Genomic DNA, 24,811 nt, shown 5'->3' with positions numbered 1-24,811 from the left:
ATGCGATGAGATGTGATAATACATGTTATGTTTGAAACAATAATCATGTGACAATTCATTGGTTGTATGATGATGATGATTGGATAGTATTTGAATGATGCTAATATATATGTAAACATGCTTGATGATGATGATGAATGGTAAGAGATGAGATGATGATGTTCATCGGATCGACGATGTTATAAGTATGTTGTATATATTTGCATTCATTCATAATCATATGTTGAGGGCTGAATCCAGATGATGTTGTGGATTCAATGAAGGGCATAATTCCCATTGTGTGGAATTTGTGCTGGCAGGGCTGTATCTTGAGGATGTTGGATCGGTCAGTGGGTTATTCCCATTGATGATGTTTGGTACCACATGCATAGCGTCAGTTCATTCATATGCATGATTTTCACAACATGATTGAATGTGTTTCAGTGTTATGAGTTAATGATGTTTGGTTGTGTGTTGTTAAATTGTCTGAATATAATACAATCGGGTGAATAATATAACTATGATATGTTATTATTTATGATGCAATAATATTTGTTAATTGCGATGAGACTCACCCTTACATGTTATTATTTCAGATCGAGGATAACAGCTTTTCGGCTTGGTGAGGATTAGCTCATGAGTCAGTGCGTTTAGTTTAGCGTCAGATGTCATGCTCTGATATTGTAACATTGGGGAATGAAATGTTTTGAGTTTATGTTTATGATTTCTATTTATTTATTTTGAGTTGTGGGATATAGTTTTCAAAGACGTTGAACTATTCCGTATGACTAAATTTCCGCAGTGTTAACATAAGTATTATGAATTATGATGAATTTCTTCAGTGAATGCATGACAATGACATATAATGTTTGTTTTTAAATTTTGAATTGTGGCACCCTTGTTCCATGTTACCCTGATTTATTTATTAAATTACCGCGGGATTTAGAAGGGTGTTACAATAGTGGTATCAGAGCATAGTAGGTCGTTGTGACCAGAGTCTTGTGTATGTTTCTCCCTTATATGTGACTAGTGTGACTTATCACTGTCGATACTTTTGGTGCTAATGGAATTGTTTTGTGGACTAGCAGAACAATGGCTGGAAGAGGTGGAAGAAACGACGATGCTATCGCTGAGGCTCTGGGCATGATTGCTGGTGAGTTGGGAGAGAATGCCAATGGAGCTGGGATTGGTGCTGACAGACAATTGGGGAGATTTCAGAGGAACGATCCTCCGTTGTTCAAGGGCACACATGATCCTGAAGGCGCTCAAAAGTGGTTGAAAGAAATCGAGAGGATTTTCATAGTGATTGATTGTGCTGAGAACTTGAAGGTGAGATATGATACTCACATGCTATCTGAGGAAGCTGACGACTGGTTGATTGCTACCAAGACAGAGCTAGATACTGATGGAATAACAATTACTTGGGCTGTGTTCAAGAAGGAATTTATGAGGAAATACTTTCCTGAGGATGTTCGGGGAAGGAAGGAGATCAAGTTTTTAGAGCTGAAGCAAGACAATATGACAGTTCCAGAGTATGTTGCCAAGTTTGTAGAGTTGGCAAAGTATTACACTCCTTACAACAATGACGAGGCTGGTGAGTTCTCGAAATGCATCAAATTCGAGAATGGTCTCCGTGATGAGATTAAGCAGGGTATCAGATATAAGAGGATTCGACGGTTTGCGGATTTGGTTGACTGTAGCAGGATGTTTGAAGAAGATAACATCAAGATGAAGTCATCTCACTCTCGCGAGTTGGTTGACAGAAAGGGCAAGAAACATGTGGACAGAGGTAAGCCGTATGGTAGAGGTAAGACTGTTGATGGGAAGAAGCCTAGTGGGGGATACTCCAGTGCTTTTGTCAGGTGCTACAACTGTGGAGAAATTGGGCATCGTAAGAATGACTGCAAGCTTGACCATAAGAAGTGTTTCAAGTGTGATAAAGTGGGCCATGTTGTTGCTGATTGTAAGAAGAAGGTTGTGACTTGCTACAACTGTGGTGAAGAAGGTCAAATTAGCCCACAATGTCCTAAGCCATAGAAGAACCAATCTGGGGGAAAGGTTTTTGCTTTATCTGGGTCGAAAACCACTCTTGAAGATCGATTGATTAAAGGTACGTGTTTCATTCATGGCACACCTTTAGTTGCAATTATTGATACTGGAGCAACTCACTCTTTTATTTATTTGGATTGTGCTAAAAGATTGAACTTAGAAATATCTGATATAAATGGAAGTATGGTTATTGACACTCCTGCGTCGGGTTCAGTAACTACTTCGTCTGCTTGCTTGAATTGTCCGGTCGATATTTTTGGTAGGGAATTTGGAATGGACTTAGTGTGCCTTCCATTGAAACAACTTGATATAATTATGGGAATGAACTGGTTAGAATTCAACCGTGTTCATATAAACTGTTTTTCGAAGACGGTGTTGTTTCTTGGAGCTATTAATGCTGATGACCTGGCAATGACTGCTAGACAAGTGAATGAAGCGGTCAAAGACGGTGCAACGGTATTTATGTTATTTGTGTCGCCCTTTCCTGTTACAACAAAAACAAAAACAAAAAAGATTGTTAATTAGATCGTGAAGAAAATGTGAAATAAAAAGCTAAATAAAAAACGGTTAAATAATAAAGTTAGTTTAATTAAAAAATACCTTTCCCTCCTAGACACGTCGCGCGACGTGCTCGTGGTAGGAAATCAGCACGGGAGTGTCCGTAGGCCCTCCCGGGTAGCCTCCTCCTCGTCGTGCGGAGGATCAGCATCAGGTATCTCCCCGTACTCCTCCTGGTATCTCACCTCCTCCTCCTCCTCTCGTACCTCCTCCTGACGGGAAGAAGACACCCGAGCCAGCCGACTCCTCGATCCAGACGAGGAACCAGGCTCATCCACTTGGACGGGTACTCGTGCTCTACCCCATCCTTGCGTCGATGCCAGCTGCGCCCGCCCGCTCGCGTCTAGCCGACGCTATATGTGTCTCTCTGCCCTGTCTAAGTCGTGCCTTGTTGCCTGCCATTTTCCTGAAAAAAATTGAAATCAGTTAGAAAATAAAAATAATCATAGTAAATAATCAAGAAAATTAAAAATACAAATAATTAAGAAAATTAAAAAAAATGCCATTCTGACTCATTTTGGAAGTTCATTTCCGAAACTGGTGAGGGAGGTGTTTTCGGAAATGAACTTCCGAAACCCCCCTGCGAACACCATTTTTGCAGGTTTCATGGAAGGCACCCTAAACACTTCAAAACTAGTTTTTATGCTTCTAAACAACCCTAGAGACTACTAACAACCTACCCATATATCATTTTTCTAATTTCTAACAACCCTATTATGCATTTCAATCATAGATCTAAAGTTTTAGAAACTTACAAATTGAAGGTGATTGTGATGCTTTAGAATGTAGTAGAACAAGTAGATGGAGCCTTTGAAGTAGCTTCGGAATTTGGTTTGCCGAAAATCTTAGAGAGGTTGAGATTGAAAGTGATTTAGGGTAAATGTGTTTTGGGGAAGGCTGTTTTGTTTAAACAGTAAAACACGCAATATTTCGGAAATGCATTTCTGAAATGTTGTTTTTGGAAATACATTTCCGAAATATTTTTTTTACGTAAAAAAGGTGATTTCGGAAATGCATCTCCGAAATCAGTCTTTTTTTAGTTTCGGAAATGCATTTCCGAAGTAAAGGGGCATTTAGGGAATTTCAGCAAGGGTGGCCAAGAAAGAAGGGAGGTCAACAAAGAAATTCTCTTCTTTCAAACATTATGACACAGTCTCCATCACGATGTTCCTTTTTGTCGTTGTCACACTAACCTTGTTGTTCTCACAAACAACATCATTTTGGGAATGTAATTCATTGTCCCTAGTTTGTCTCTCCACTTCTCTACAAAATATTTTTCTTGTAAATATTTCATATTTTATTCATCTCCTCATATTGAGATCTTTTCAAACTTTTTTCGACCTCAATCCAATCATCGTGCTTTAGACTTCAAAATATACATTCTAAACATCAAATTCAATTTGGTTCAAATATTGTCTAACATAGTAGCTTTAAAACACAAACTTAAAAATGAGATTCAAAATTTAACTAAAAAATTTAAAACTCATAATTTAAACTAATTTTTTATTTTTCAAAATGGAGAATACTCAGATACAATTCCTTAGGTGTGGTTTGTACTTTTTTTCAATGAAAATATGACAAGTGTATAATTTCTTCTTACACATATGCAATTTTATCCTATTTTCACTCCTTAAATGATGTTAAAGTACACGTGTCATATTTTCATTTGCAAATAGCATAAACCACACCTAAGTAATTGTAGGTAAGTTTTCTCCTTTCAGAGTTTCAAAACAAAAAGCTACATTAAACGAGACCTTTATTAATCTAAAAATCATTAACTCTCGAAATTGTGAGAAACAAGATGTATTATCCAAGGATGATCTTTATCTAAAAGAAAGAAAATGAAAAACTCAGGATGAAGGAATTCATTTATGTATCTTCTCCAACATTACTTTATTCTTAGGAGAAGAGAGGATTCAAAAAAATGAATTCAAAGGTGTATAAATATACTTTCAATTTTATTTTTCTTCTCTTCTACAAACTCATTGGAATACCCCTTTAATTTAATCTTTTGCCTCATCTTCCACTTCCAAACATTCCATGACACACTTTGTTGTCCCATTGGCGAAACCAAATTTACTTCTCTTAATTACTTTATAAATATGATAGTAAACTTCAACAAGTTTGATAGATAAAAAACATATCACATATGTATACATAAAAAGTACATAATTAAAAAAACATGTTTGTGGATCTACCACATAAGTCAAGTTGAACATAGGAAAATACATCAAATAAAATAAAATGCATCAACGATTCAATAACAAAAAAGAAAGGGTGCTACACTAGTTATAACGATAAAATCCCTAAGGATTCGATAACGAAAAAGAAAGGACGCTACATTGATATGAAGACATAGTAGAACCTTATACTGTGTTCGGGCGATCCATATGTATTTCTCTCGGGTAAAATAGGCCAAATTGTGTTGGGTATAAGCGACCAATTCCCCCCACTCGTCTCCTCCCCAAGTTTTCTGGAACAGGCTCATGAATATGGAAATGAATATCCCATAAATGTTGAAATGTTTCCTCATGAGTAATGCGTACTGGGGTTTCTATGATGGTATCTTCAATGCCAAAACTTCTATACACAAAAGTCACTCTTACAGTGAAAGGAATTGTGCTTTCTTCATCATCATAATTCCAATATCCATAGTTGTCGTGATATACATTCTGTAAATCACCCCAAAGCTCGTGCCTTGGATCAATGGGGAAAGTAGGTGGAAAATGGCCAGCCATCTGCAATATAGAAGAACATACCATTTATACAAAGAAAACATGGAGGCTAAGATATATGTACATGTATAAAATTAAGGGTAGGAAGTAAAATATGAACATATATTTCACACACACAAGTATTCACATAAACAAATAAAATTTTAAAGTATATATCTCATATTAAATCTAACTATTCAATGAACTTATGACTATTCGAAAGCATAAACTTTAACATTATCACTGATATCCTCCTAATTACCATAATCAAATATATCTTCACCACTTGCCATAAACATCACCCCCCCAATTACCAAAATATACACTAGACTTATCATGTTGTCTATATGTTATAAGCTGATTTCCCATGAAAATTGGTCCAAAAAAACAGGCCAAGTTAACAATAAAAATACCAGTAGAGATGGAGCCAATAAATCAGTCTTGTGTACCCATATACACGATGGTGGATTCACAATTCTAATATGAATATAGATGATGTATCAAATCACGGTCACTCCATCACTAAGTACTAAAAAGTTCTCTTACCATCATTTCATTTATTTCACACTAGACATATAGGTTGAGTGCCAAAGAATCACATCATCTTGTTTATCCTGGGAATTCCTCATATAACACAATCATCCATCATCTCATCATATCAAGATAAATTAGTATATTAATAATCTAATAACTAAATATCCAATAACATGTTCAAACAATTTAGACAAACAAGACACAATCAATTAAGTAATTTATCTTCGAATACCATCAAATAGATCAATCATATCATAAATAATTAGTAGTGGCATGAACTTAAGGTCTTAAAATTCTTATATTATAAACTTATTCCCTATGTTAACAATATCTAAATTCTTATGTTATCATATTTATGTTCATAAACTTAAGATCCTAAAATTTAAACTGTATAAATTATTCCTTATAAAAATATATTGTAATATTTTTCAATTAAAAAAATATTATAACTAAACCTTGATAAACAAATATAAAAAAAATTAAAATTTTGAATGGAATGGATTATTGTTTGATGTCAGCACAACAAACACAAATGTATAAGACATCAAAACCAAACCTTGATTGCTAAAATTCAAAAAAAAATTATAATTTTTAATGGAAATGATCACTATTTTAATTACACACAAGAAACACAAATGTATTAGACAAAAAATCAAACTAAGATTTAAAGACATTAAAAAAAAACCCATAAATAACTATATAAAAATATATGATTACCAGATTTGAGAAGATTGAAAATTTGGAATCTTTGAACAACTAACGATCGAAGATGGTGGTTCACGTAGTGGACGACCAGGGATGAGACAAAAATCTGCAAGCAATCGACCAATTGTGCGGCGATTCCACAAAGATCTATTTGATGGGCATGTGCGGCTGGAACCCTAATGAATATTTTGAAAATGGCTGAAACCCTAATATTATATATATATATATATATAAGATTTATATTTGTTGTTTAAGATAATATATTAAAAAAATAATATATTATTTTAAAAGAATAACAATTATTCTAAATAATCATTCTAAATTAAAAAAAATAACACACACACACACTCTGCATACTTGCCTGTTACAAGTATAGGTGAGTTTTTATTTATTTTTCATACTTGCCTATTACATAATGACTATATTGAGAAAAGGAGAAAAATATAATAAAGGGCCTAAGGTATAATCTTCATTCCATATGCACCATCTTCTTCATGACTTTATCATCTACACATCTTCATGCCTCAATGCCATCCGAGCCTCGTCATTATCCTCAAGCCCTCGTCTTCATTCATCATAATCACCATGCTCCACCATCAACATCCATTCAGTATACAACCAAGAGAAAACAATGAAACAGATAGCAAATCATATCATTATCAAACAATCAAGCCACACACAATCACATTCACATACACATATCAGTGGGACCATTTCGTCACACAATAGTAAAATCAACATCATAACAAACTCAATTTCATTCTAATTTAATTTTCATTTCAAAAAGCACAAACTTCCCTCAAACAAACACAAATCCTCCAAATCTCAACCCTTGGTTCACACTCAAAAGCACACAGATTACTAAATTTATTAATCCAGACCTTACATTCATCAATTTCCCTCTCAAATCACTCTCAATTTCCCTATCAAAATAATTCACACTATGCTCACCACTCTTTCACACGCACAAGCTAACATAATGAAAATATCTCATTCTCTTCACGCGTATGAAATTCAGTAGAAACCTCACCTCACTCCCTTCAATCCCTACTATAAGTACAACACTCTTCACCCTCAAATTCTCCAACACCTAGAGAAACAAAGTTCTACAGAAATTCTCCCTTAACCCTAAAGCTCAAAGAAAGCACTACTCAGAGCTTCACACTAAAGCTCTGAATTAGCAATCTATACTCCTGCCTAGACCTAACCAACAACTCAACAACAACGTCCAAAAGCAAGTGAAAAAGAAAGGAGAAGGAGTAGAAATAGAAATAAAGAAGGGTGAAAAGAAGTTTACCTTGGGATTTATTCACTCTAAGAACATGCGAATTAGTATTTAATGACTTCTCGGCAAGTGTACCGATAATGTTGAAGTAATAAAATAAGACGGTATCCACAGGGACTGCTAGTTAATAAAACAATAGTTATGCAAGTTTAAATAGTAACAATTGGATGGGGGTTTTAAGTTTAATTCTGAAATATAAAAGTTGTTCTGAAATAATGCGAAAGCAGTCAGGTTTTGCATAAAATCCCTTATTTATCCCCCGTTGATGTTTAATTCATTACATGAATGATAAAGTCATTATATTTCCACAGCGAATTAACACAACCAATATACCCAATCCCTTGGTGTATAACTCATTAATCCCTACTAGAGGTCTCCTATCCCTATTCAACTAGCGTAAGTGAGATTAGACAATGCAATAAGACGTTAATTCAAATGCCACTACTAGAGGTCTCTTATCCTATTCAATCAACGTAAGTACAATAGTTGCCCTAGTTCCAACATATAGACTAATGTTCAGTATTCCCTATGCGCCCATAATTAGATTAACAGAGTATCTCAAATAAAAAGCATTAAACACAAGAGACAATTAAATAGAAATATAAATCCAATTATTCATGCACTAACAAATTAAACATATGTCCCGACAAGTTTAAAATAAGTTCATTATACAAAATCCAATCTAAGAGTGTGTATCTACTCACACTCATATAAACAAATACCAAGTGATAAGATGAAGATTGCATGAGAAAATCCTTGAAGATCTGGCCTCTAATGGCTTCCAGTGCTCTCAAAATCGCACTCCCAAAACTCTTTTTCGTTATTTTCAGTCTAAATTTGCAAAACCCCTCAAAAGATACAAAAAATCCCCTTTTAAAGTAGTCAGAATGGGTGCGAATGCGTCAGAAAAACTCTGGGAAATCTAACAAAAAAGGACCCAAGAAGTTATGGGTGTCTAAGAAACTAATAATCTATGTTGCAGATATCCTTAGCTGCAAAGTTAAGACACCAGTTATGGTACCTGTACTCTAGCTGCTTCCGACACATGACGCAAAGAAGGCATATGTTCCAAATCCTAGAACTTAAGCCTGGAGGCATTGTAGGTTTCAGGGGTGATCAAAAAGGGAAGATCGTTGGCTCAACAATAATTAGTAACGGTTCTTTCCCTTCCATTAATAATGTTTTGCTTGTTCATGGACTAATACATAACTTATTTTTCATATGTTAATTAAGTGACAATGGTTATGATATTATCTTTAATCAAAACTCATGTAAATCTGTTAGTCAGAAGGATGACTCTATCCTATTTAATGGCAAAAAAAAATAAAATCTATAAGATTAAACTTTCTGATCTTAAAGATTAGAATATAAAATGTCTTATGTCTGTTAAAGAAGAGCACTGGCCTTGGCATAGACGATTGGGCCATGTCAGCATGAGAAGAATCTCTAAGCTGAGCAAGCTTAATTTAGTCAGAGGCCTACCTAAATTGAAGTTCTATTCAGAGGCTCTTTGTGAAGCATTCCAGAAAGGAAATTTATCAAAAACCTCGTTCAAGGCTAAAAATGTAGTTTCTACCTATAGGCCTTTGGAGCTTCTACACATTAACTTGTTTGGACCAGTGAAAACTGCTTTTGTCAATGGTAAGAAGTATGGATTAGTCGCTGTTGATGAATCCAGTCGATGGACATGGATTAAATTTTGTAGACACACGAATGAGTCACGTTTTGTGTTCACCACCTTCTGTACTCAAGTGCAAAATGAGAAAGACTCTAAAATTGTCAGAGTCAGGAGTGATCATGGTGGAGAATTTGAAAACAAACAGTTTGAGAAGCTGTTTGATGAGAATGACATTTCCATGATTTCTCCTGCCATAGAACTCCATAGCAAAATGGAGTTGTAGGAAGGAAGAATAGGACTTTGCAAGAGATTATCAGAACCATGATCAACGAGACTAACATGGAAAAGCACTTCTGGGCAAGGCTGTTAACACAACTTGTTACATTCAAAATATAATTTCTATCAAACCTATTCTAAGCAAGACTCCTTATGAATTGTGGAAGAATAAGAAACCCAATATTTCATATTTCCATCCATTTGGATGTAAATGTTTTGTAATGAATACTAAGGAGAATATTAACAAGTTTGATTCTAAAGCACAAAAATGTATCATGTTAGGATACTTTGAATGTTCAAAAGGTTATAGATTACACAACAACACTGAGACACATATTATTGAAGAATTAAGTCATGTTAGATTTGATGATAAGCTTGACCCTGAAAAGTTAAAGCTATTTGAGAAATTTGTAGATCGTGAGATTACCTATTCAGGTTCTAAAGGTAATAAAGCTGCTATAGAAGAACAAGAGGTAAAGGACAACAGAGACGTTCAAATAGAAATTGTTGCAGTCCAGACCCATTTAAGGAAGCACAAACCTATATCATTACATTCTGAAGAATTAATTATAAGTGACAAGACTGAGCCTATCAGAATCAGATATGAAGATTTTTTCATGTTGGCTGCATTTATGGTAAAACATACCTGAGTATTTAATATCTTGACTGATGTCATGACATGTTTGATAGTGTGTTATGCAGGTTGCATATGTGTTAAGCTAATACAAGTTCTGTTGTGAATGTCATGACAGATGTCATGACATCCTTGTGTGACAGTAGGAGCTGTTATATTTTATTGATTGTGTTTCCTGATTTCTCTCAATCTACAATTTAGGAAACCTTTCATTGTGTGTTGAATATTTCGTCCAGAAGATTTTGCTGACAGAACATTTTGTAACAACCAGATGGCGTGTAAATTAGGTTAACTTGGTTAACCCTAATATGTTTCTAAAAAAGCCCAAGGCCCAAGAGCTGCATATAAAAAGTCTGCAATCCTAATTTGGAATGCAGAGAGAAAGATTGTTAATTGTTAAGAACCATAGTTCTGTAGCTGTCTCTTGTACTCAAAGCAATTGTCTTTTATGATTGCGTTGGAATAGGTTGTTTGTGTTAATTGTCACTCTAAGCTTTTAAGCACGAATGTGTGTCTCTTGATTGAAGCTTTTAAGCAGATCAAGGTGTGTTTTTGAAGTGTGTCTTCTCTCTGAATTTGTGTAATGTTTATTTGTAATCACTGCTGTGATTGAGGGGGGGTGAGTGGAGATACTCGGGTCTAGGAATAGATTGGAATTACATTGGGTAGGTTTTAAGTGAGGAGTTGTAAATGAGGGAGTTTAACTCCGTATTAATTATGCTTATATTGGATTCCCTCCCTGGCTTGGTAGCCCCCCGAGTAGGTTGTTTGAACCGAACTGGGTAAAAAATTATGTGTGTTCTTTATTGTTTTTATGCATTTCTGTTTTAATTATTTGTGCTGTGTAATTGTGGATGTCATAACATCCAGTAAGACATTCACCGTGAGTTACTAGAATTTTCAATTGGTATCAGAGCAGGCACCCTGCCTGTTTACATCTGGGTGAGATCTGGGGACAACAAAGTTATGGTAATATGGAGAAGGAACTGTTAGTGTTTGGGAATATACCACCCATCCTGGATGGCTCTAACTATGACTACTGGAAATATCGTATGGTAGCAGTCATAAAGTCTGTGGACAGCAAGGCCTGGAGAGCTGTGGAAAGCGGATGGAAACATCCTGAGAAGGTTATGGAAGATGGAACCACTGTTCTAATTCCTGAAGCTCAATGGAATAAAACTGAAGAAGAGCTAGCTTTGGGCAATTCCAAGGCCCTAAGTGCCTTGTTCAATTGAATTGACAAGAACATGTTCAGGCTTGTGCAACACTGTGAACTAGCTAAAGAAGCTTGGGATATTCTCAAAATAGCACACGAAGGCACATCCAAGGTAAAGATGTCGAGACTTCAAATGCTTACCACTAAGTTTGAAAATCTCAATATGAAAGAGGATGAAACCATTTATGAATTCTATATGAATTTACTTGAGATTTCATATAACTCAGGAGCCTTAGGAGAAAAAAATGTCTGAAGAGAAATTGGTAAGAAAGATCCTCAGATCACTGCCTAAGCGATTTGATATGAAGGTGACTGCCATAGAGGAAGCCCAAGACATCAGCAACATGAAGCTGGACGAACTCATTGGTTCTCTTCAAACCTTTGAGTTAAGTATCTGTGAGCCTGTTGAAAAGAAGAAAAAAAGCATAGCTTTTGTCTCCAACACAGATGATAATTCAAGAGAAAGCAATGGTGGAAGTGATGAAAATCTATCAGAAGCCATAGCCATGCTTGGAAAACAATTCAACAGACTTATTAAAAGGGTTGATCAGAAGTCCAGACCCAATGTCAAGAACACTTCCAATGACATCAGCCAGACCTATGATCCAAGTAGAAGACTCAAAGCTGAGGAGAATTCCAATCAAGGGAAAGGGGTTTAGTGTCATGGATGTGAAGGATTTGGACACATAAGAGCTGAATGTCCTACCTACCACAAGGAGGAAAAGAAAGGACTGTTTGTCACTTGGTCGGATGAAGACTTCGATTCTGAATAAGAAATTGCAAGACATGTCACAGTTCCAACAAGAGTCTATGCATCTGATGATGATTCCAGTGATGATGAGCTAACCTTTGATGAAATTGCTGCCTCATACAAGAAGTTGTGTATCAAGAATGCTGAAGTCTGCAAACAAGTGGAGAAGCAAGAGATAATCATAAAAGAGTTAGAAACTGAGAAGAATAGACATCTTGAAACGATAGACTCTCTCAGTAGTGAAGTAAGCATGTTGAACTACAAACTTGATCAAATGACCAAGTCTTTCAAAATGTTGAATAATGGAACTGATATTCTATAAGAAATTCTGGAGTCTGGAAAAAGAACAGGAGACATGTTCGGGGTAGGATTTGTGCCTAAAGAGGAATTCACCTCTGAGTTCAGGAGAGCAAAGCCCGAAACTTGTGTGACCAACCAGATGTCAGCCCCAATGTGACAACATCAAGGAAACAGAAGAAGGAGGCATTCAAAGAAGAAATTCCAAAAATGGAGGTGTCATCACTATGGAAGATTTGGTCACATAAAGCCATTCTGTTTCAGACTATTTGGATATCCAAATCTAATTCATCAAGCCAAACCTGAATATGATACCTGTAACAGAAAGCAACGGTGGATGGCTAAGAATGTTGCTCTAGTAGCACACACCTCTTTAAGGATGTCTACCAAAGAAGATTGGTACCTTGACAGTGGTTGCTCAAATCATATGACTGGTAGAAAGAACTCACTAGTAGACCTCAAACTTGAGGGGACCAACTATGTGACTCTTGGTGATGGAGAAATAAGAGAAGTCAAAGGTGTTGGCAAGACAGAAGGTCAGGGTGTTCCTAATCTAAATAATGTTTTACTTGTACAAGGACTGGCTGCAAGTCTTATAAGCATCAGCCAACTATATGATGAAGGATTCAATGTCAGGTTCACTAAAGAAGAGTGTATTGTCAATAATGAAGCAAATGAAGAAGTCATGAAGGGATTTAGGTCTAAATATAATTGCAACCTATGGAAGCCTAACACCCCAAACTACCCCTCTGACTACTCCCTGATCAGAGAGGAAATAAAAGTTGACTGCTAAGAATCTGATGAACCTGATGAATCTGATGAAGAATCATATGTTGGAGAGCTCACCATAAGTGAAATAGCTGCTGGTTTTAATGAGACCTGTTGTCATACCCCAAAATTATCCCATCATATTTCAATATATCTTGACTCATATGAGCTTCAGTTACTCAAGCATATGCAAGAATTGAGCACACTTACTTATCTCCTAAGCATCCAACCCATAACTAGGGTTTTGCTTCTCTCAAGATCAAATAAAGTTATAAGACCTCAAATGGATCCCATGGTCTCTCATATGCCCCAAAGGGTCCCTATGCCAAGTTTCAAGCTCTGATTCATAAGAATGCTCAGTCAACTGCTCAAATGGTCAACAGTCGACCAATTGGACCTAAAAGTCAACTATGGTCAAATTACAGTCAAAACTCCTGATTTTTTGGACAACATCAATATTTTGAAGTCACCTTCATCATTTGATCAAGGTATGATCATGATTCATCAAGGAAAGATCAGAAATCCACAAATGTCCAAGTTACTAAATTAGGGTTTTTAGAAGAAAGTCAACCCAACTTTGACTGATCATATCTCTTTCATACTTTATCAGAAATTCCCCAACCAAAGCCTATTCTCAAGGAAATTTCATTCTCTACAACTTTGATGTTGGATCCAAGATCCAGAAATGCTTCAGCATAAGAGATATGTGCCAATACATTACAGGTCCTTCTAAAAGATCGCAAAAAGCTGTTTTTTGTCAGGAGCCATATCTCCAAGATAAAATCCTCAAATGAAAAAAAGATTCCAAAGTGGCTTGTAGAGGACATATTGGGCTTTCCAAAAAGTCCTAGATTATCTCCATATGACAAATATTGAATGAGTTATGGCTTCTACAAGTTGGGCGATTTTGTGAAAAATGCACAAAAGGCAAAGTGGTGAATTTTGATATTTTGGACTATTGGGCCAAGGCCTTGGATCTCAAACACGTCCATGAGCTGAGTAAAGACTTTTAAATCAATTATTTTATTTTTATGACATTTATCTTATTTATTTGAATTTTTATTCTTTTAAATATTAAATAAATTAAATAAAATATGAAATAATTGAATTAAATCACAAGATTTATTTTCCAAACATATCAAGTGATCCAAATATCATATATATCCTTCAAAATTCGTGTAAAACATGATTGGAATAAGATTGGATTCAAAAAACTAATTTAGAAAGATTCGTATACAAACTTCCAATCAAATATTTCCCCATGATCACAAGAGATTTGCTTGAAGATTATTAACCTAATTTCTTCTATTATAAATACTTATCAAGCACAGAAGAATAGGGGACGAAATTAGGAGAAGAAACTCTAGGGTTTTCAAGGTTCCAAAATATCAAGAAAAGTGGTAAACTCGTGTGGATCTTTCCAAGGTTTCTCAAGGCCAAATATTCATTCTATTCAATTCATAAGGTACTATAAAGCAGACTCACGTGATTTACTACAGGTAATTGTGCCAAGAATTCATATATCATAATCTCCATATTCATGCATATTCTTGAAATTTTTATTTGTAAGATTTAACGTGTTTACAGTGAATCTAACAATTACTATGAGTTTATGATGATGTTTAGAGCAGCTTAAAAGCATTGAGTGGAAGCTTAGGCGCATGAACCAAGTTCCACCATGGTTAGGGCAAAACGAATATGGCCCTTCGTTCTCGCGTTCCCGAGCCGTTTCAGGCAGAACCGATCGTACCATTGAGTTCGTAGGGCCCGAATTAGTAAACCTGGGTATTCTTTGTTTCATATTTAACACATTTTATGAGGTTTCTTTTTTTCCCAGATTCGCTACGAAGTTTATCGCAGAAGTCGTAGAAAATCAGCAGCGAAACCGTGGCCAAAAGTCAAGGTGTAAAACGAAGATGATGATGAACAGTAATAACGACCAGTTGACCGTACGTGGGATTGTTTCATTGGCCAGTCAACATGTTGAGCTTCTCTCTCTCTCTCTCCATATTATTGGATTGTCATACCCCAAATTTGTCCTACCCTATTTATATGGCTTGCAATCCATAAGCATACATCCGTCTAGGTCATGTCATTGCATACATTCATATCATTGGTACTTGATCAGAAGAAGAGATTCGAAGCCCAATATGAGGTGTCGTCCTTATGCCAAAGATCCCTTGAAATTAGAGTTTCCCCTCAGTTCGGAGCATTGGTGAGAGTGTACAACCTTAGAAGTCATCTAATCACCTTAATCAGGGTTTCTTTGACCAAAGTCAACCAGTTGACTTTCTGGTCAAGATTTAATCAAGAATTGGTTATATGAATGAGAAGCTTGCATATTGATCATGTGGAAATATTCATTTGACTGGAGAAGGTTTAATCAGAAATTTTATCAATAATCAGAAAAATCAGACAGTTGACTTTTGGACATTTCGGACAAAGTCAGAAGAATTGTCCAAATATTGACCCATGGTGGAAAAATAGTCAAGAAAACTCAAAAGAATAATAAAATCAGGGAGAATTGGTCAAAGTTTCCATTTTGGGAAATATGGCTAAAAGTGGAAAGTTTTACACTTAGAGATTTTTTTGAAGTTTTAAGGATGGTTGGTCAGCATACTTCGTAGCATAATTACACGTGGCATTTGGCAACTTTTTAGAAAATGGTCAACATCAATGTTATTTCATCTCATGGAGATGAACAGCTTTGTAGTTTAACACTTTCTCATTTGAAGCTTGTATTGAGAGATAAAATGGTTTGAAGTTGCTAAAAACTCAGTTGATCTAGGCCACAGCTCAGGTCACGAACCAGGTCATGACCAAGCATTTTACCAAACACTTGGCATGCCAAATGTCAAACTGATTCTATAGTTTATGAAGGGTTCTATGAAAGAAAAATAGGTTTTAATCTACTATCCTCCATGTTTTCCTTCCAATGAATCAAATATTAGACCATTTGGACCAAGGATGAACCAATTATGAGTCTTCAAAGTTGTGCCCTCGCAAAGTTTATATCACGCATCCAGTCAAGACAGGATTCCAGGTCACGCGCGTCATTATAACAAACATGTGGTGGGCGGAATTTGGACTTCATTTTTAGATTCCATGAGTTCCTATATGGACCAAACTTTATTCTAAGTCACTCCTTGCCACGTCCTCTTTCTAATGAATCCAAGATCACTAAGGTTGAACATGTAATGAGTAAGATAGAGGGACTTAAAGGCACGCCTTAACTAAGTCATGTTTTCAGCCAAACGTATGGGCCAGATCTAGGGCACGCGTGAGTCATTACATCGAACATGTGGCGTGCCGTTTTCAAAGCGCATTTCAGAGAATCACTAACTTCTTCTCAATCTAAATACAAGTCCAAATAGTTCTCTTCCAGGTCCTCTTTCCAATGGTTTAAGAATCATAACTTTTGGACGTGTGGATGGAAAGATACGATAGCTCAAAGTAATGCCCCTGCAAGGCTGCATTTCGCCAAGGGCATCGACCTGAAGTGTGTTGCGTATGACATAAGGCTGCATCCAATGTTTGTTACTATTTTTCTTACACCTCCAGCCATCATTTCAAGGAATTTCCAACATCAAGTTCGCTCTATCATATGTTCTCTACACCATGATCATGAATACAAATCAAATGGAGGCTTATAGAAGAATTTGCATGGGCATAAAGTCATCATCATGGGCAGGTTCTATTTTGGCAAGGCATTCGTCTAAAGGCAGCATGACATGCACATATCCCGTCGGCATACCATTGTTTTCTCGACTTGGCCACGCAAATTGCTGCAGGTGCGAAAGTTCAACGGAAGCATGCCATAAGTGCTTTAGACTTGTGTCTTAAGCTGGTAAGAATAATCAGCTACACCACCCTGCACCATAACACTTGTATGCACACTATATAAACAAAACCTTCACTAATTCAAAGGGGACACTCTCATTTTTCTCATTCTCTCAAAACTCTCTCCTCACTTTTTTTTTTCTCTCGGTTCTCTCTCTCTCAACCATAACTAACTCTCAACAAACTCTTCAACAACCATAACCAACTTCATCTTCTCCAACCTTCAACCTTCTCTTTCATCAACAATCTTCACTAACCTTCAACCAAATCTCATCTTCATCATCTTCTACCTTCCATCATCATCTTCAAGACCGAATCATCATCACCTCCTCTGCATCACACTTACTACCATCATTGTATCACCCATAGAGCATCATCACCATCAACCTCACCAAGTTCCCAAGACCTTGAGTTCATTTCTCAGAGTTTCTTCATCAGCTTCATAGCAAGCGTCATTGGGATCAAGAGCAAGGAGTAAGATCGCGGAGCTTTCTTTCACACATTTCTTACAAAGATTCAACAGGTAAGCTTTCTTGATTTTCTCTCAGCATGTTAGGGATCCTAGACTAAGCTCACATTCTCTTATGAATATGTGATGTGTTTGCGTGATAGTTTTTGGATCTTTGGGATGTGTTATCGTTTCTGCCTATAATGATGATTGTTTGAACGTTTGAATAAGGTATATTAATGCTACGTTGTGTGGTGGTTGTTTTGACATTGTTACGTCGCACTTCCATAGACGTTGTTCATACTAGGGCTTTAGATATGGCCACGGTTTGTGCCTTAGAGATGGTTTTAGAGGAAAGCGAGCTTAGATCTGTGTTCTACGCGAAAAACCGATCGAGATGGTGTGAAAGTTTGTGTTTTCTGGAAATTTTCTTGAACTCCGGTGACCCTCGCAGCCGGAGAAGACGACCGGAGGTGAACTCCGGCGTCTGAGTTTGTTTTGTTCTTTCTTACGGCCAGCTTACGTGGCAAGCATGTATTGGTGCCGTCTCCAACTTTTATTATGTTTCGTCTCGTTCAAATGATTGAGAATATGACTTGGCATGATGTGATTTGTCCAGAAGTTATTTCTTTGTCTTATCTCATTTAAGTGATTAGTGCACCAATTGATTTCCATAGTAGAGAATCTTGTCACGTTACATTTAAATTCACAGAATATTCCACATGAAAAAAAAACAAATGAATAAAGGCTGAATGAGTGAAGTGTGATCCGGGCCACGTGCATGGGCCTTGTCTTTTTTTTAGATCACATCTCCTAATCGCTAATGCACCACCATGTTCTAGACTGGGCCTCTACGCGCCCATGCTGTCTCCACCCCCAGTTTCCTGGCCCATTTCACTGTTAACTGAATTTTAGTTCATTTAGAAAGCTGCCAATACACCCCCACCTGTGTAGATTTCAATTTTACTTTAATTTTGTTTTCTTTTAATTTCTGCTTCATAATTCCTTTTTAGCTCAAGTATAAAATACATAAAAATTTGTTTTTAGGTATTTTAGAATGTGTAAATAATTGTCATAATTTTTGTCGATTTTTTTAATTGTTTTCAATGCATTTAATAAATCATTTTTTCATAGTGTATTTGTATCTTTTTGCTTTGATTCTTTTTGTAAATAATTTTGGATAGAATTTTGATTGAATCCCTTTTGTTTGCTTTATATGTTCCTTGATGAATCGTATAGTTTTTGTCTATTATTTTTGATGCGTTTATGCAATTTATATCGATTCCATTAGATGTAGAATTCCCTTGTATAGACAACTTAGATTAGAGTTTAGAAATAGTTCCCTCCTTCCATTCTTTTTTCTTTTCAACTTTTAAAATACTTAATAAATACCGACAATGATCATACCGCTACTATTTTTCATAGTAGGAAAGAAATGATTGGGGCGTAGGCCCCGATGTATGTTCTTTTCTACTTAGCGGAAAAGAAATGATTGAGGTGCGAGGCCTCGGTGTATTTCTTAACCGTTATTTAGAGAAACGATTGTGGCGTAGGCCTCGATGTGCATTCTCTAAATATTCACAAAAAAGGACTTCTTTTTGTATTTCTTTTTTACTTAGCGGAAAAGAAATGATTGAGGTGTGAGGCCTCGGTGTATTTCTCAGTCGCTATTTAGAGAAACGATTGTGGCGTAGGCCGCGATGTGCGTTCTCTAAATATTCAAAAAAACTCTTTTTGGTATGATCTAAGTCACAAACAAACTCCCGTAAAAAACACCAACCAAGAACATCAAAAATACCTAATAAATGGTCAGATTTAAAACAAAGTAAGGAAGTGATGCGAAGCCTTGTAATGGGTTTTGTCACCATGGAATTACCCTAAAAGACACAAACCAATCTCTCCTTTTCTTCTTCCTAAGGGCATTGTTATTTCCGCTCGATCGCATCGTAGGCGACCCCTTATGCAAGAGCGCGAACGTTAACTCTGCCCAACTAAAAAACACAAAAACAAACAGAAAATCTTGAGCCGAGCTACGGTAACTCTGATTCCTGAAAAGGATACGTAGGCAGCGGGGTAGGGCCCGTGCGAGTACAATTCTTTATTTTCCCTACATTTTGCATTCATTCGCATATAGACATAGACATAGTACACACCCTTTAGATCGAAACAAACATAGGTGGATACCATCGAGTACGATGGGCGCGAGTGGTGTTAATACCTTCCCCTCGCGTAACTGACTCCCGTACCTAGATTCTCTGGTCGTGAGACCTTGTTCTTATTCCTTTGTTAGGTTTTCTGATATTCCTTTCCCTTATGGGATAAATATATTAGTGGCAACTCTATTCTCATTTTTCGCGAGCGTGCGACATGGATCATGCGCGCACGTCTGGGCCCCACGTTGATGTTTTGGGTTGACTGATCCATTTAAGATTTTGTTTCGTATTTAGTTTATCACGTGTGCCACATTGATGACTAACAACACGCGGTACAATTGGCAAAGAAGAGGAGCTTGTTTTTATGATGACCTGGGTTCGATCCCGAGGATTAATAATGCTATATTTTTTGCGAATTCTTTGATTCATGCTGCACTCAATCCAAATCGGGGTTCCTACTTTGCTTTTTATTTTATATTTATTTGTTTTATTTTATATTAAATTATAACTTTTCTAAAAAACATTTTTTCATAATAACTTAAATTAGGTTTTTTTTAAATAATTTTAATTTAGGTTTTAATTAGATTAATTAATTTAGTTTAGATTAATAATTTAATTTTTAGACTTAGGATATTTTAGTCAAATTAAGTTATTAGGCGAACTTTTAATCACTAATGTTGGGCTAATTTTATTTTTAGGCTTTGTAACCCTGATTTTATTTTTTGGATAACTATTTTTCATCATGACTATTAATCACTGTTCTCCCTTAACCCTAAAATTTCACAATAGGTAGGTATTGTCCATTAAACTGTAGGTTTAGGCTTTTTATACAAACCTTTTTTTGTTTTATGCACTAACCCCTTATTTCTCAAGTTTTGCTTTATTTATTTTAATTCTGCCTTATTATTTATAATTTTGGGTTTTATTTTATTCACATTACTATTGCTTGCTATTATCAATTATTGTAACTGCCCCGAGGCCTTCTAATAGCTTAGGGTTTACTTTTTTATTTTCCTGCCTTTGTTTTTCTGCCCACAGGTGTTTATTGTAATAGCATAGGAATTTACGTTTTCTGCCCTTTTATTTCGCCATAATATTAATTGTTGTGGTTAGTAATCCTAGGGAGTGCAAGCCTGTTAAATAACTTAGATCACTAATTACAAGATAATATAATCGAATTGAATCACGTGATTGTGACACAGACACACCTTTAGGGTTACCTCTCTTGTTTCCTGTTGCCTGTTGCCTTAATTTGTGAAAATAGTCAAGTCCCTCGATTCTGAGGATACCTAAGCAAAACAAATGTTGCCCTCAGTTCATTATCATCATCAATTTTGTCCCTCGATGTTGCCTTGTAAATGATGATTGTCCCCATTGCTAAGGTATCCTCGCATGTTGCCTAAAATGACTATTATATCATTCCCTAAGACTACCTACCATCTATATGGTAGGGACAGTTTTATGTCGAACGATACTTTTCTCGATGACCCTTTACATCCAATGAAAGGACTTCCTACCCTCTTATGGTATGGATAGCCTTTTCGAACCGAAAAGCTAAAAGAACGATTTTTCTAACTTAGGGTAGGTGCTCCTGATTGCTTGCTCTATTCAAATTCAAATTCAAAATTCCAATCTCCTTTTTCACACTCTTTCTTACAAAATACTTTCAAAACAAGGCTATACTTATTTACAAGCTAAAGTCTTTAACAAAGTTTTTTTACTATTCACACACGACACTTCAAACATTTTTGAAAACAAAAGTGAGCTAAGCAATTAAGAGCCCATGGATAACAATGGATACAAAGGGTGCTTACACCTTCCCTTTGTATAACTTACCCCCCGAACTCAAAGTCTTTTAAAAGGTCTTTTTCTGTTCTTTTAGCCTTTCTTATTGGATAAAATAAAAGTCGGTGGCGACTCTTGCTATCCGCACATTTAAAAAGTCAGTTCTCCCACCGTATTACACTTGTCTAATGAATGAGAAACTGCGTGCAAAAGTAAGGGAGTACAAAAGTATCAACAGATTCCTGCTAGAAGAAAGAGTAAGACTTATGATAGACATTACTGATTGGGAAAGAAAACTAGATAAGTCAAATGTGAGCAATGAGTCTAAAATTCTATTTGTAAGTAATGTCATAGAGAATGTTTTAACAACATCTGAAGACATTGTGAAGGTAAAGGGTATGTTAGGTATTTGTAACCAAAACATATTATAGCAATTAACCTATGTGGGGGAATACTTTTTGGGCTTTTTAAATATCCACGATTTGAAACTTCCCTCACTCAGTGTGCATATAAAGCTCCCTTGCTCTCCTATTCTTCTACAAATGGCAAACATACCTGTTGGTTCTTCTTGCTACTTATTAAGGTTGAACTGCTCAGATTCTTTTCACAAGCGTGACACAAGTTCTGTCTCAAGGAGTTTCAGTATGTCTCAGCAATCGTGTGATGCATTTCCCGTATCTGACTCAGCAACACCGGAAGAGCCCTCTAACCCTAATAGGATTCTGAAGGTTGTACCTTTAAGGACGATTACCAGTGACGAAGTAAAGGCCACAAAGTCTAAAACGGCACATGCAAAACGACACAAGGAGGGTATTCGTAACAAGGGCACCAAACCTTCTTCATCTAATACCATAGAGGAACTTACTAAAGAAGGAACCAGATATGTCGATAAAGCAATTACCAGGATTGTTACACACATTCTGAAGGAAAATCATCAAGTGCCTGGGATATTTGTCCCTCTTCAAACCATAATGCCTGATCCCATCAAGAACACTAGTAAGGCTGAAGTTGCTCACACTTCTGGTTGTGACCCAGCAGAAGAGGAGATCAACAAGGATGGACAAGGAATTGCTGAGAATACCAATGTTACTGAGGACGTCAATGACATCGAAGATAATGAGCACACTAAGGTCAATACTGAAACAGGTACCAATGTGGTAGACTTAGATGAGTATTCTGACAACGAGTTGCCTGCCTCCCTAAATCCAAGTGTAGCCAACAGGATAATGACTAGAAGAAAAGGCAAAGTTGTTTCCCAAAGGTCCCCTAAAAAAAGTGCACAAGTGAAAAGCCCTGTCAAAGACTTCGTCAAGAAGAAGAGTACTTCTGCTGGTCCTATCAAGAGCAAAGTTGTGGCAAAGAGTACAGGGGTTGGTCCATCCAAAGAAAAGAAAGGAGTGGGAAATTGTTGAATCTGAGTCTGATGTTAAAGTGGATGTTCCTGACATTCCATCAAGGAAGAAGCCTACAACCAGCAAGCTTGCTGCAAGTATTCATGAAGTTCCTATTGATAATGTGTCATTCCGCTATGCCTCTAGTGCCAGTAGGTGGAAATATGTGCTCCAAAAGAGACTGGATATTGAAAGGGAATTGACTCCAAATGCTCTTGAGAACAAGGAAGTCTTAGCGCTAATTCAGGAAGCTAGACTATTGAAGACTGTTTGCAATCTTCCCAAGTGTTATGAGAAGCTGGTCAAAGAATTTGTGGTGAACCTATCTGAAGATTGTGGAAACAACAGGAGTGTGGACTTTAGAAAGGTGTTTGTGAGAGACAACAAAGCTTGTCAAGTGATCACAACCAAGCAGGTAAATAGCTGGCCCCTAAAAGAGAAACTAACTGCAAGTAAACTGAGCATCAAGTATGCAATGCTTCACAAGATAGGAGCAGCTAATTGGGTACCAACGAATCACAAGTCCACTATTTCAACTGTTCTTGGCAGATTTCTGTATGTTGTAGGAGCAAAGGCAAAGTTTGACTATGGAACATATATTTTCGATCAAACTATGAAGCATGCTGGAACCTTCGGTGTTAAGGGTACAATTGCCTTTCCATCCCTCCTGTGTGGCATAATTCTGACTCAGTATCCCAACATTCTCAATGAGCATGATGTAGTATGCAAAAGAGAAAGCCCATTGGCTTTCCACTATAAATTGTTTCAGGATACGCATGTTCCAGACATTGTCATGACATCGGCTGAAACATCCACGTCTAGAGCATCAGCCAGCAAAGCAGAAGTCATAGCAATGTTAAAAGAGACCTGCAAAGAGCTGGAAGCTAGGAAGATATCCCTTGAAAAGATGATAAGCACTCTGGAAATGGATGAGAATAAGGAATTTTCAGATGCTGTAAAGATGGAAGATGAAGATGAAGGATAGAAAAACACTTAGAAAGGGGGGGTTTGAATAAGTGTAGTTTCAAAAACTCGTAAGATAAAAATAATTTGCACAAGTATTTTTATCCTGGTTCGTTGTTAACTAAACTACTCCAGTCCACCCTATACAAGGTGATTTACCTCAACTGAGGATTTAATCCACTAATCACACGAGATTACAATGGCTTTCCACTTAGACAACTTCTAAGTCTTCTAGAGTCTTCTGATCACAACTTGATCACTCTAGGAACAACTGCTTAGAGACCTTCTAAGACTTCTCTAGAGTATACTGATCACAACCCGATCACTCTAGTCCTTTACAATTTAATGTAAACAAATTCTAAGAGTATTACAATTTCTTCTTAAAAGCGATAATCACAAACTGTGATATTTCTCTTACAGATTTAAGCTTAGACTCACTAAAGTATTACAACAGTAATGTAGTGAGGTTGAAGATGAAGTTTGATAGCTTTTGAAGTGAACAGCAAGATAGTATCAGAGATAGTTCAGAATTCGTTCAAAGTGCGTCCAAAATTCGTAACCTTGCTTCTCATCAGAACTTCATATTTATAGGCGTTTTGAGAAGATGACCGTTGGGAGCATTTAATGCTTTGCGTATTCCGTACAGCATTGCATTTAATGTTTCACTCTTTTGTCAACTACCTCGAGCCTTGCGTTTGCTGTGACTACTGACGTTGCAGTTAATAGCTTCTAACGTTCCTTTTGTCAGTCAGCGTAGCTTGCCATCTAGTACTTGATTCTGATTTGTTCTTTGTAAATACTACGTTGAATATCATCAGAGTGCAAACAGCTTGGTGCAGAGCATCTT

The 24,811-nt window shown here is 36.5% G+C and overlaps 2 protein-coding genes across 2 annotated transcripts; both read left to right on the top strand.

Moving 5' to 3' along the window:
• The first annotated feature begins 1,122 nt into the window (after positions 1 to 1,122).
• On the top strand, positions 1,123 to 3,461 carry LOC131614358 (uncharacterized). Its single transcript, XM_058885953.1, has 3 exons — positions 1,123 to 1,573; positions 2,417 to 2,484; positions 3,369 to 3,461. The coding sequence occupies exons 1-3, from the start codon at positions 1,123 to 1,125 to the stop codon at positions 3,459 to 3,461; spliced, it is 612 nt and encodes a 203-aa protein (XP_058741936.1).
• Positions 3,462 to 22,152: 18,691 nt separating this feature from the next.
• On the top strand, positions 22,153 to 23,986 carry LOC131614357 (uncharacterized). The gene is made up of 2 exons (XM_058885952.1): positions 22,153 to 22,972; positions 23,043 to 23,986. The coding sequence occupies exons 1-2, from the start codon at positions 22,153 to 22,155 to the stop codon at positions 23,984 to 23,986; spliced, it is 1,764 nt and encodes a 587-aa protein (XP_058741935.1).
• The last annotated feature ends 825 nt before the right edge of the window (positions 23,987 to 24,811 follow it).

The sequence above is a fragment of the Vicia villosa genome, linkage group LG6 (genome assembly GCF_029867415.1).
Source record: "Vicia villosa cultivar HV-30 ecotype Madison, WI linkage group LG6, Vvil1.0, whole genome shotgun sequence".
NCBI lineage: Eukaryota > Viridiplantae > Streptophyta > Magnoliopsida > Fabales > Fabaceae > Vicia > Vicia villosa.
The sequence above is the reverse complement of the archived record's forward strand: the minus strand, read 5'-3'. Positions and strand labels throughout refer to the sequence as shown.